The 14,026-nt window shown below is 38.3% G+C and overlaps 2 protein-coding genes across 2 annotated transcripts in view; one reads left to right on the forward strand and one right to left on the reverse strand.

Annotated features, from left to right (window-relative positions):
• Positions 1–8,152: 8,152 nt before the first annotated feature.
• LOC149086297 (HIG1 domain family member 2A, mitochondrial) lies at positions 8,153–12,996 on the reverse strand. The gene is made up of 2 exons (XM_089232322.1): positions 12,674–12,996; positions 8,153–8,397 (listed from the first exon to the last, which is right to left on the reverse strand). The coding sequence occupies exons 1-2, from the start codon at positions 12,828–12,830 to the stop codon at positions 8,231–8,233; spliced, it is 324 nt and encodes a 107-aa protein (XP_089088448.1). The 5' UTR covers positions 12,831–12,996; the 3' UTR covers positions 8,153–8,230.
• A 244-nt stretch (positions 12,997–13,240) lies between these two features.
• slgA (proline dehydrogenase slgA) overlaps positions 13,241–14,026 on the forward strand; it is a 58,452-nt gene continuing 57,666 nt past the window's right edge. The window contains exon 1 of the mRNA XM_089232323.1: positions 13,241–13,630. Within this exon, the coding sequence (XP_089088449.1) occupies positions 13,304–13,630 (327 nt within the window). The 5' untranslated portion in view covers positions 13,241–13,303. The remainder of the gene's footprint in view (positions 13,631–14,026) is intronic.

Below are 14,026 nucleotides of genomic sequence, written 5' to 3' on the forward strand. Positions count from 1 at the left end.
CTTTCATAGCTAAGTCCTTATGCATCATCAATAGAATATGTGGCTCTTCTCTGTGCCTCCTCTACCAATTCTATGTCTCTCTGTAGGTAGGGTCTCCAAAACTTTACGGCATGCTTCAGTACAGGACAAACTAATCCCCGAAAACCGGAAGAATGACTTCAAGGGACGAGAAGACACTTTTTGAGAATAAAAGTTCCGAAATGCCTCCTCCCCATCTCCTACTAACATTAATATGGCATTCCTGTTGAAATTTATCGGGAGAAAAAGAACATGCGCATGCATCCAAATGTAACCTGTGGAAGAAGAAACCGTATGCAAATCTACGTCACCGTGAATAAAAGGTGCAGACTCAGTACTACTAAGTGCACCATTATCCCGTACGTTACAACTGTTAGAACTGTTGCACGCAGGAATAACTCCACAGTGATGGCGTCCGTTTTTTTTATTCACTGTGATGCAGATTTGTGTGTGTGCATACGGTTTCTTCTTCCTCACCTTACATTTGCATGCGATGGGGTGTTCTTTTTCTCCCGATAAATTTGAACAGGAATGTCGTTTTAACGTTTGCGGAGTGGCCGTTTCGAAACACGCTAGCATGTTTGCGTTTCATGTTAGGCCATGCATTCTTTGATGGCAATTGTTTGCATTGGTGTGTATTATCATCTCTTAAAGTTTTTCCATCTTTTCTGATCACCCTGTATAATTGAAACATAGCTACTTTGCTCTATATGTTGTTGTAAAAAAATGTAACTTTTTTTATATTACCACATGTGATGGACTTCTTCAAGTGCGGTGTCCCGTGTGGCCACATCTGTCGCACACCCGGAGGGAAACTGGTCAATTCAAGCAAATATTAAATATGCAAAAAATAGAGCCATGGTTGTATGCAGTGAATTTATGGTGTAAAAAACAAAATCAAAACATGGGCCCCAGGGCCTTGTCTGCTCTTACCCTGTCATGCATGAGCCATGACATCAACTGATGACAGTCACCGGTACAGGCTACATATACGATACAAAGTACGAAAGCCTGGATAACCAAGCGGAGATCGAGATGTTGTTCGGAAAGAAAATTCACATTCCTCTGTGGGGAATCGAACCACCAATTTCTCACTGTCCGGGCGAGTGTTCTAACCATTGAACTACAGAGGACAAACATTTTCAATCCTTAGAGCATATGTATGAAGCTGAACGGGACTGCGCATGGACAAGCCTCCAAGCTCAGCTAATAGCCCTTACGATGTTAGCCCCGAGATGGCGACATATATCGAGAGCAACGATGTCACTCTCCGCTTTTCATACGAAGTACAAAAGCCTGGATAACCAAGCGGAGATCGAGATGTTGTTCGGAAAGAAAATTCACATTCCTCTGTGGGGAATCGAACCACCAATCTCTCACTGTCCGGGCGCGGGGTTGAAAATGTCTGTCCTCTGTAGTTCAATGGTTAGAACACTCACCCGGACAGTGAGAGATTGGTGGTTCGATTCCTGACAGAGGAATGTGAATTTTCTTTCCGAACAACGTCTCGATCTCCACTTGGTTATCCGGGCTTTCGTACTTCGTATGAAAAGCGGAAAGTGACATCGTTTCTCTCTATATGTTGCCATCTGGGGGCTAACGTCGTAAGGGCTATTAGCTGAGCTTGGAGGTTGTCCATGTGCAGTCCCGTTCAGCATTCATACATATGCTCTATGGATTGAAAATGTCTGTCCTCTGTAGTTCAATGGTTAGAACACTCGCCCGTACAGTGAGAGATTGGTGGTTCGATTCCCCACAGAGGAATGTGAATTTTCTTTCCGAACAACATCTCGATCTCCGCTTGGTTATCCAGGCTTTCGTACTTCGCATGAAAAGCGGAGAGTGACATCGTTTCTCTCTATACATATACGATGCCTATGACATTTTCAGGGCTCCCACTCGTCTTACTTTTCCTACTTTTTTATAAAATGTCCTACTTTCTCGGTTTTGTCCTACTTTCTAGTTTTTGTCCTACTTTTCCTACTTTTTTACCAAATCCTTTCGACAAAATTTGTGTAATTGATTTTAATTGAGCAGGAAACTATTTATATATTGCCAAATATTACAAATGTTGGAGAATGCAATTAATGATTCTGCCAAAGCAGAAATTGTATTATTTTTAAGGTAATTTGGAGGAGTGGGGGGGGGGTGTATGTGGACCATTTGATCAATTAATTTTTCATTTGCTTAGTTTGAGGGTTCAACAAGTATAGTAGTCATTAAAAACTTCTGTCTGGATGGGAAAATAATTTTGTATTTATTACTTCATGGTCTTGGACAATAACTAACATTCATCATTCAAAATTATGGTGCAAATAGGTGAAACAACATTTTGCATTTCAAAGCAGTCATTTACATAATTACATAGGCCTATTCTAGGTTTCGTGATTCTGATGCTCCCAATAGTATTCAGTTGTCTTCTGTATTTTTAAGGCATGAACAGGCATAAACAATATTTAATGCTCAGCAAAGAGCTAGAAATGAAAATGCTTCATTTGTCAAAAATGATTACACTGGCATTGAACAGTAAAATGTGAACAAAACAGAAAAATTTAAAAAATGATGAGCAACACAGTAAAACTATCTGGTTCACCTTGCCTTATATACGACGGATCTTGTAATTTGCACATTGTGCTTTTGAAAGTGGTCTCGAAGGTGCGTCATTCTTAAAAAACTTACGTCTTCAAAATTTGCTGTGCCTTGTCGAAGAGAGTTGACAAGCTCTTCACTTTGGAAGACTCCAAAAAAGAATGTAATATATATGAGGAGAGAGACAGCAAAGAATTATCTGTGGTTGCTAGTGCAGTTTTGGCCAAAAATTGGTTTTGTAACCAAGTCATTTGTCATTTTGTTTTGACTTGACTGAAATAGTGCTAGGGGAAAAAAAGTTAATTCAAAATTAATTTTTTTTTTAATTATAAAATTTCTTTTTTTGCAAAAAACATTTTTTTTTAGGAATTTTTTTCCATTATGCTATGATTATGTTGTCTAAGGGGGTTACCCTCCCCCATCCTACTTTTTATTCCTGCGTTTTCTTACTTTTTCTCATTTTTTGAGTGGGAGCCCTGCATTTTTAAGACAGCCCTGAAGTGGGAGAACTGAGATCTCGATCCAACTTTGTCTGACTGAAATTTAAAACTTGTTCTTCAGCTGCAGAAAGGTGCGGAATGTAGAATCCTTCGTTGCATTTTCAAAACGTTGGAAGAAATCGCATTAGAAGAATTGCGACTTTTTTCCCCCTCTCCTTCCTTTTGTCTGTTGATTAGAGAGGGGGGGGGAACAAGGGCAATAGGGCGTATTTCAGATTCCGAAAATCTGTGGCGTCTCTGTTTGGTTAAAAACCCGAATTTCAAGTTTTTTAGCTTTCAAAAGCGGGTGACTAACGGGAAAAATTTCTTGATATTTCTGATTTTGGCAATCGGGTTAATTGAAATAAGGAAACACTACTTTCATTTAATAGCGTGTCGCCGCTTTACACAAACCGGGTGCGAAAAGCAGAAAATTCCCCGGAAAGAAAATGTTACAGATTCCGCGCGTGTTGCCGGACAATATTTGAACCGGATTGCGAGCAATAGAAGATACTGATTTATTGGTTAAAAATAAAATGATTTTTGTTAATTTTCTTTTGAAAACTCAAACTTGATACTCTCGTAAATTTGAAAATATTGAGAGGATCGTTCGACATATCAGTTAGTATTTAGGAAAAGAGATGACGATATTTAACCACATTTGGTGTTTTTTTTTTTTTTTTCGGTTAAGGAGAACTTAATCAAAATATTTTTATCAATTCAAATACAAATACAACGTCACAACAGGCAAATTGCCCAACGAGGTGGCTGACTTAAGAACATCATGGATCCCCGAGCCCCTACCTACTACTGCTACACCACACATGCACCTCCCCCCCGCGGAACCCCCCAACGAATCGGTACATGCGGTAATGTGCGTGTACGTGTAGTGCAACCTGACGTAAAGTTTGTTTCTGTGTAATGCTTGTTATGTGTAGTGCTGTCATCTGCCCCCAGTTTTACTAACTATGAGTGAAGTGTTATGGTTGAATGATTTACCGTTGTAGGACTGTTGCTCTCTGTGGCGAGACTTTTTAACGGGGAGATCGGCTCGCATTTGCGCCTTGAAGTTGGGAACCACAGAAAACCAACTTCAGCCGACCACCACTGTGGGGTTCGAACCCGGATCCTCGCATCACGAGTCCGGCACTATAACCACTCGACCACCACAGCGGCTTAAAAGTTATAAAATAATTATACCAGGCCTATATTTGTTTTTTTTTCCAAAGGCGGTAAAAACCCGTCAAATGCAAATACCATACCAACCCTACAGTTGACATGCATCCATTTTGTGATCTGAAGAGATTTTCTATCCTCCACATTCATCCAACAGATTGATTATTAATTATAAATAATATTAATTAACGAACAAAAAAGGATTTTTATATTAATTTTATTATCATTTATTTAACTGAACCTCCCCGAGACGGAGTTTACACTCGTCTCGGGGAGGACTCCCACCAGAGTAGATGGGAAAAATAATAAAACCGAGATCTCTTTCCCCCCCCCCCCCCTCCTTCTTCATACTTTATGGCAGGGGTGGCCAACAGTTGGCCCACGGGCCCCCCGACAAGGTAAAATTATCAAATTAAAATTAATAATTTACAAATGTTAAATCAAATTTGTGATCATTATTCGAGCTATTTTCGTTCCAAAAGCGGATAAACTACTTGCATTAATTTATTGTTAGCGACGAAAATAATTTAATATGTTATCACCAAGGCCCGGAAGATGTTGCTCTAAAAATCTTGAAAAATGACAAAAAATGCCATGAAAGTAATAAAACAATGTTCTCTTGAAAAACTGAGTATGTTCAATACGTCAAAAGAAAGGTCTGACAGCATCAAAACCATATATGTAAATTTTTTCTCTCTCGTTTAGATTTCATCAAAAATAACAATTTTTCTAATAAACGAGTTATAATTTATGAATCAGTTAGGAACACTGGTGTTATGGCCCCCCACAATGGTGGGGTTGTTCCGACTTGACGAATCTTATCATTTTTTGTCTTTTCACAAGAAATTCAGTATTGAGAGTCCCATGGAGCATCTGATTGAAGGGCCCTGTTGCTACTTAGGGGGTAGGGGGAAATGGCGTGACTGGTGTACTGGAGGAGGGGGAATAGGGTTTTTTGCAGTAAAAAATGAAAAATTAAACTTAACCTCCCCCAAGGAAATCTTGTGTATGCATGCCTATGGTTAGAAAGCCAAAAAAACATCTTTTATTTAATTTTCCAAGAAATTCAAGCATATTTTTCATTAGTGCTCCATGCAGTCAGAATTCATACAATTTTCTCAATCTTTCCCATAGTCAAAAAATTTGAAAAGTGAAAAAATATCGTGAAAATGCCAAAAAAAATTCCAAAAACTAAAAAAATGTACTAACAGTGAAAAAACCCATAAAAATGCAAATGTTATCACCATTCTTTTTCGAAGACAGGAATTGCTTCTAAAACTTCACACATAGGCAATTTGTTTTCTCACATTTTCTGCCACCTCGTTTGGCAAATTGCCTATTTTAGCAAAATAATAATTGCAAAAAAAATTGGAACAAATGTTTCATTTGTGAGAGAAATTCAAACTATGAATAGATTTGTATGAAGAGATGGTATTTTTTCGGCCTGAAATATATATATACTGAGAAATTGAATTTTCTGGACGTTAATGCTGAAACTGATATTTGGAAAGGGAAGTGATTTGCCTCCTCCTGGAAATTTCTCAGTATGAATAGATTTGATGAAATAATTTTCAGAAGAAACTAATTTTCGATGCATTACATGTGGCTGGTAATGAAACCAAATGAACAATGAATATTGTTTTGAGGATAGAAGGACAACAGTATATAAAAGCCAAATAGAAACTGCTTCTTTCCTTTTTTTTACATCAGCATTCTTTTTTCACTTTTTTTTCCTCTCACTGGTTCGACGAGTAAAAAAAATATACAATATGTAAAGTACAGCAACAGAAAACCGGCTCGCACTATGAGCACCCTCCCGGCACGAGTAAACCATGCCCACTACCTGATTCTGAAATAATCGCACTATATTCACTATAATCGCACCCTAAGGCCAGGTTCACACTGGCTGCAGATAATTTAAAAAAATTTACAAACAAAATAATGAATTACCTGCCTGTAGCAGGACCACAGGTATAAACTTGAACCTATTGCCAGAGTACAATACCCGCCCCTCCTCCCAAACGCATACATTTGCTACCATCTCCATAATAGCCATGATAGAAATATTGGGGGTTTGAGACTTCTAACGTTTCCAATAAATTTTCGCCTATATCCAGGACCTGATTTTAACGTGAGGGGCTCTGGGCAGAGTAGAAATCAATAGGCCATCTTCAACTAAGGAGTCATTCAAGTATTACGTCAGCATCGGCGTAATACTCTATGGGAAGGGGTTTTCGATTTGCTGACTTTTGATGACAAGACGGGGGGGGGGGGGGGGTTCATCAACTACACTTTATGAAAATATGAAATATTCTTATTGCCATCATACTCTTTGTGTGCACCAAAAACGAAAAAAAACTTTGGATAGTTTGTGGGCAACTGAACTAACATTCCTCCTATTGATAAGTCCCCTACAGAGCCACTTTATCGGGTACGTAGCGGGGGGGGGGAACTTGGGGGTCTAGTCACCCCAAAATGTGAGAAAATGACTGAAAAAAGGGAAAAAGATGGGCAAATCTATTGTTCTATCACTTTGGTCCGTCCCCCTGAACGAAATTTCTGGCTACGCCCCTGCACTTCGGTGATCTCTAAATGTTTCGCAAATCCAAGTGAACTGGAAATGTGTCTGGGCCATTCAGCTTAAGTGCTTTGGAACTGCATCATGCATCACTCAAGTGGTCCGTAATTATGCATGTAAGGATCACATAAACAATCTGGGAATGGGCCAATAAACAAAGTGACTTGAATGATGTAGAACCGCACTAGGTGCCCCTTAGTGCTCTAAAACTGCCACATGTCAGTCAAGGGATCTCTAAATGTGCCACAGATTGCTCAAGTGTTCTGGAACTGTGTCACGGGTCACTTAATAAGTAATCTTATAATATGCCAAGGGCCTACTTGAGTGATCTGAAAATGTGCCACGGGCTGCTTAAATGCCCTGGAATTGTGCAATGTGTCACTTAAGTGATCTGTAAAAATGTGCAGCTTAGTTCATTTTTACAAAATTAGGTGTTGGGGGCAGGCCACATCAGATAGCCCCGAAGGGCCATATTTGGTTCGCGGGCCAAGAGTTTATCATATATGGCTTAGAGCAGTGGTTCTAAACCTTCAGAACCCTGCTGCCTGGTTTCATTTAGTTTTTAGTTTTGTAAGTGGAACGCCCAGTCAAGTACACGACTAATGGAAATACGTCTCTAATCCCACAAGTATGCGCTAGGAGACAGAGCTGATGACGAAATTTTGCTGACAAGGGGAAACGGGGTGGGGGTCATTGGTTGGCTGACTTTTGCTGGGGGGGGGGGGGTCGTCAAAAAGAACTAAAAATTTGCTCACGTAATTCTTGAACAGCCTCCAAGGTCAAATATGCTTGTCAGTGAATATAGCTTACAATGTTTAGATTTTAGGGCCTCCAAAATTAGGATGCCTGAAGCAAATGCCCTACTTGGCACTAAATCAGCCACTTGCCCTTATAATAAAATGCAAAACGATTGTGGCACCCCTCTGAAATTTTCTGTGACGAGCCACTACTGATATAATAATTAAATGATAATTGCCATAAATTACTCTATTATATTCATATAGGTTACAACATATATAACTTGCTTTCCTTATGCTTCAGTAGTCAAAAACCATGAAAAGACTCAGGTTTTTGTTAACCTTGGCTTAAGAATAGTTAGAACATTGTGATGTCACTGATAACAGAAATTACATAATGCGACCCTTGAAATTTCACATTGTAATGCTATTTGCTATGGTTTGTGCAAATAGACTTCTGGTCCTAGTGCTGGATTCTCTGGAACTGTCCGCTCTATGTCCACATAATGCCTCATATTTATGTATGAATCGCTAATGGCCAAAATAAAGTGCAAGAGAATTTTACAGAGCATGTCTAAACAATGAGAATTCTTTTTAATTCTTTTTTTTTCACTCATCTACATAAGGCAAACAATAGTTTTATTTACATATCTTCATCCTTTCCTCTTGTTAGCCGCTGAAACTATTCCAATCAATATAGCAGCAATAGTAAAACCTTGCGCTCCGATTCTGAATCTCATCATCAACTGAGAACGTTTTTTGTCCCCTGTTCTCATGCTATAGATGCCATATGTGAGAGCGATTGCTGTGGCTACCATACCTAGAAAAATAAGTAGGAAACAATTTTAAAAAAGAGCAACATTTGCATTACTTTTTAAAGTCATTAACAACATGTACATGGGAACAAAAGCAGGTCATGCCATTTTTCCATGACCATGTATTAATCATTATATTTTAAGTATTAAAAAAAGTATTAACACTAGAACGACAAGAATTCCGAACTACCTACAACGAGGATAGCTGTAATTTTTGACTGTGCGTGTACTGAAACTTCTTAAAACAGTATTTATTAGGCTTATTTGACTTATTTTTAACTAATTTTTTGGAATTTTGCAAGAAGGGCTTGTTTGACAAAGACTAATCTTGTGTTTCATTGCCGTAAACTAATCGTGATTCGAAGGTTTTTTAACAACTGGCTGTTGCGAAGATATATTTCGGAAAGAGAGAAAATTCAACTGCCCCTGCAGGGGAATCGAACTCACGTCCTTTCACTTTCCGGGTGAACGCCCTAGACCACTAGACTACAGAGGCACCGAATCTCTCAATCTTTCCTTGAAGCTCATGTACACTGAAAGGGACCGTATATGGACGGCCGGACCAGACTCAGGCCAAGCTCACAACTGCTGACGCTGCCACAAGATGGCGACTTATACAAGGATGACGTCCTTGTCCTCTCCGCTACCATACGAAGGTTTTTAACAACTGGCTGTTGCGAAGATATATTTCGGAAAGAGAGAAAATTCAATTGCCCCTGTGGGGAATCGAACCCACGTCCTTTCACTTTCCGGGTGAACGCCCTAGACCACTAGACTACACTAGACCACTAGGGCGTTCACCCGGAAAGTGAAAGGACGTGGGTTCGATTCCCCGCAGGGGCAGTTGAATTTTCTCTCTTTCCGAAATATATCTTCGCAACAGCCAGTTGTTAAAAACCTTTGTATGGTACCGGAGAGTGACATCATCCTTGTATAATCGTGATTCTTTGAACTCTTGTAATTTGTAGCTTCATTTTCACTTGGAAGTCCACTGACAAGGTTTCAAGTATAATACAGTTTGTCTCAAAAAATTATTTTACGCACTTTTCTTAAATAACAAAATAAAAAATACTTAGAATAAAATTAGCACCTTTTAATGGATAATAAATAAAGCATTTCTGCATTTATAAGGGAAAGAAATTTCTACAAAAGATTTAGAATATTTATAGTACTGAAAATAAAAAAATGGCTGTCTCAAAAGTTTAGAGAAAATTCAGATTCAATAAAATTACAGGCTTTTAATAGCTAATAGACTTTTTATTTTTTTTTTTCTAACAACCTCAAACACACTATCCTCCATCGATCTAATTAAATTCTGTAGGGTTTCAATATCCAAACTGTAACATGCTTCCTCGATAGAGCTCTTCAAGTAATCAAAAGTCGAAAAAAAAATACTGCATTTGCAAACACATTCATTATAAGTATGCCCCGTACATTAATGGTATTCAAGTCAGGAATCATCAATGGCCAGTCCTGATACATTTTCACAATTAAAGAACTTTTTGTGGCAGCAGATCTTTGGATAGACACATTATAATGTTGAAATGCCAAATTTGGTCCTCCTTAAATATTCTCCAATCAATAGCAAATTGTTCTCAAGGATCTCCTTTAAGCATCAGAGTTTTTCAGCCTATTTCAAAAGTTAAGGAAGTCTGACCATTAGAAGCAAATGCTGTCCATACCATTATCGAAATATCCATCAGAAACGTGTGAGTTTCGTTTTTTTTTTTTTTTTTTGCATCACTAAAATATAGTACCAAGCTGTTTATCTCCATAAAACATGATTTCATGCTCATTACAGTCTTTATTCTCCACCTCTATCTTTAGTATTTCCTTGTGACAGGCGAGTAAGGTATCAAGATTAAAAATTAGACATTTTAGACTAAACAAGAGATCCAGATTATAAATAAAACATATACAGTGGAACTTCTGTTAACGAGCTCAATTTGTTCCCCCCAACATGCTCGTTATCCGAATAGCTTGTTCTTTAAATCAAACTTCCCCATAGGAAATAATGGAAACTCTGATAATTTGTTCCACAATTATTCATTCACATAAAAATGACTAATAAAAAAATGGCAATCAATAATTAAACACAATAATAATATATAATACACTAAAATATACATAATATAAATAACGGCATAAATAAACATACTATACGATAATGTTTACAAATCAACTTACTCTAAACAACAAGAGAAAGGAGGACTTTCGTGTAGGATGATTTACGGACTCACTGTTGTTTACGAACTTTTTTTTTTTTGTGTGACTTTCAAAAAAAACCTTATCCAATGACACTTGCTTTTGCCTCTTTTTTTTAGGATTTCTGGGAAATGGGAAATTGCAGTGTTCATTGGACAGATTCATTGATCGCAAACTGCCACAGCTTTATTTGAGCTGTCCTTTTCTACAGAATTTTGAATAGATTCCCACATTCCACACATCTCTCTAATCGCATTTTATGTGTGAGGGACTTCTCCTTACTTCTGTCTTCCTAAGATGAGATATCGTCCATAAACTCTTGCTGGTGCATGCAAGAGATCCAGAACTTTATCTACCATCAATTTCTAGACATGTTTCACCACTAGTTCTTGAATACCATCCTCATGAACCTCCAGTCCATGGCCTCCCCAAGCACACAATCTCTTCGACAACTGGTGGCTCCTGTCCATGAGCTAGCCCCACAAATTCACATTCAATAATGCAATCAGCCCACAGTTTCCTCCAAGCATAATTTGAAAAAAAAAAAAAAATCTTTGAGTGCAAGTACGCATGGCAATAATACTACATCTAGTTTCGTATCGTAAATATTCACACCCACACCTATGTTAATTTTCCAAGCAAAGTACACTTATTGGAGACTTAAGAGGAGAATATTATCCACAATTCTATAACATGTGTATAGGCGAAAGAAAAAATCATCAGCTCAGTTGTAATACTGTGAAAATAAACAAACAAAGCACAAAATGTGTCTCGAAATGTGAATCATCGCTCATTAACCGAGTCAAAATTTATCCAAAATTTATGCTCGTTAACAAAACTACACGTTATCTAAAGTTCCACTGTAAATGAAAAATAGTACATTATTTCGGAACAAATACTCGGAAATAAAAAATAAAAATTGATATCTCTTTTAACCCTCTGACTGCTCAATTTGTGGACCGAAATTGCTTCAAACATTCCCTAATTTTTTTCAGTGAATTTTAAAAGTGAAGTTTGAGCGGTAATACCATGTGCTTTCAAATGCTGCAATTTAGTGGACAACTAATGACATCTGTTGGCCAAAACATAAATGAAACGTCTAATACTGTATAATTTATTTCAGTGGTTAAACGGGGGAAAAACGGGATGCGCTCCTAAATAAAGGAAGAAAAACACATGCCCGCGGAAATCGCAGGATGAGCAGATTTTGCTACATTTGAGTTACCCGTGGAAATCGTGGGATGAGCAGCCAGAGGGTTAATACAATGGCCACTCCTGATGAGAAAAAAATTCTTTATAATAAAAAAATAAAAACTCTGACTCTATTTGAACTGATCAGGGCACAAAAATCTTTGTGGGCTCTGTCAGTAAAAAAACGCTGGATTAAAACTCCAGATATAACGGTAGTATGCAAAAAAAGTAATAAAAACAGAGATATTAAAGGTATAACCTGAGAGGCAATGATATTCACAGTGAAAAATACTCCAAGACTAACATGATCTATTATGGAAGGCCATAGGAAAAGAAGCGAGTGAACAAAGAAGAAAACCGTTCGAAAACCCAGTGGAACTAGTGCCACCTGCACACAGATGATTGTATAGAACCTTCTAGAAATCAAGAGAGGAAACGGCAACACCAGCGCCGTTTTGTCGGCCTTGGCAACTTATCCAAAAAAAAGTTGCCAAGGAAATAAGCGGATTATATTATAGCTATATCATTCTGTTCCCAGACTGGAGTGCTGTATGTAGGTAAAATCGAGAAAAATGAAGATTCTTTTCGTCATGCGGTATTGCATCAACGAATGCAATGAGGTGAAAACTCGAAGATAGTAAATGTTACACACACATTACTCACATTCCCAACATGAGCATTACCTCTTCTAAACGATATTGAGCATGTTAGCTTGCTCAATAATATTAATAAATAGTAAATATTACACACACACGACTCACATTTCCAACTGTGTATTATAACATCTTTTCAAAAAATGCTGGACACGCTACATCGCAAGTTACACATAGTAAATATTGGCCAGTAAATATCACATACACATTATTCACATTTCCAATAACCTACCTATCGGTACGAATGGATTCTCTTGAATTTTTCTAGCCATCTTGGCTCGAATGCTATTTTCCGCCAGCCTCGTTTCTTCCATTTTTTCGACTGTGTGCAGCCATTCTAGCCTGTCTTCCTCGGTAACCTTTGGAGTTGTATTTTGATTTGAAGTCATATTTTCTTTATATATATTTACTTATATAAGTTCAAGTACCGCTATTAATAATTTCTTCAAATTAAACATCGAAATTACTTCAATATAAATGAATTAAAATGAGGGAATCGAGCAATTAGTAATGTAGTTGTTTATTTTCCATAACCTCTATTTTTGATACGTCTGAACGGCTTTGATCGTCTTTTGAAAGAATGTAAACAAAAAAAAATTAATGTCATAAATTTGACTTTCGTTTGAATGAAAACAACAAAACGTTCAACAGATAAATTCAATTTGCAATTAAATATTTATTGATGGGAAAAAGACCCAAAAATGATGTGAAATTTACCCCTCATTATTATTTTTTTCCCCTTCTTCAGCATAGGTGGCAGCAGTTGCTAGACGCGATTTTTTTAAAAAGCCGCGAACGCGGCGCAGTGCGTTGTTTACATCGGTCGTCACGTAATCGTGTGGGGGTCTACGCTCTCCGTGTTATGGCTGCAAGCTTCGTGTTTGTGTCTATCTTGAGGAAACAGAAAAGATTCGGACGTTGTAAATCGCTGCTGATCGACAACCGATTGTCCAATGGGAACAAAGTATTCGTCTCGGCCATCGTCAGGAAATCGACTTCCGCCACAGTCGTCGACTCGGCGGTGGACGCCAAAGACAGCGACGACAAGACCTACGAGAAGGACCCGTTAGATTTGAGCTTCAAAAACACCAAAGACGCCTACAAGAGCAAGTCCACCTACGAGATCGCCCGCGCTTTGCTGGTACTTAAACTCGCTTCCATCGATTACATCGTAGAGAACAACGCATGGGTGAGGTTCGCTTTTTTTTTTTTTCCATAGAAGTATTTAAGCATTATACCAGGGATTCCCACCGGATGGGCCCCGAAAAAATATACACCCATTTTGCATGGGTGTCTGTCCCGGGTCTAAGAGAAGGTACCCTTCGCGTGGATCCAGAGGGGGACAATGGAGGGCGATCACCCCTCCCAAAAGCCAATTAAAAATTTGTTTTCCAGTAAAATACGGGATGATCCGATGCACCTTCACAATCAAGTCGTTTCTCTGACACATCGCCCTGGATCCGCTTACCTCCGTGCCATTCACAGCCAAAGATATTTGCCTCAGCTTCCTTCCCTGCTGAAGATGTGTGCCTTTGTTCCATTCAAATCTGAAGTTGTCTGGCTGCGCTCCCTTTGCAGCTGAAGA

This window comes from Pholcus phalangioides, unplaced genomic scaffold, assembly GCF_987345545.1.
Source record: "Pholcus phalangioides strain wild (caught in Gottingen) unplaced genomic scaffold, Ppha-v1.0 ptg000005l_1, whole genome shotgun sequence".
Lineage (NCBI taxonomy): Eukaryota > Metazoa > Arthropoda > Arachnida > Araneae > Pholcidae > Pholcus > Pholcus phalangioides.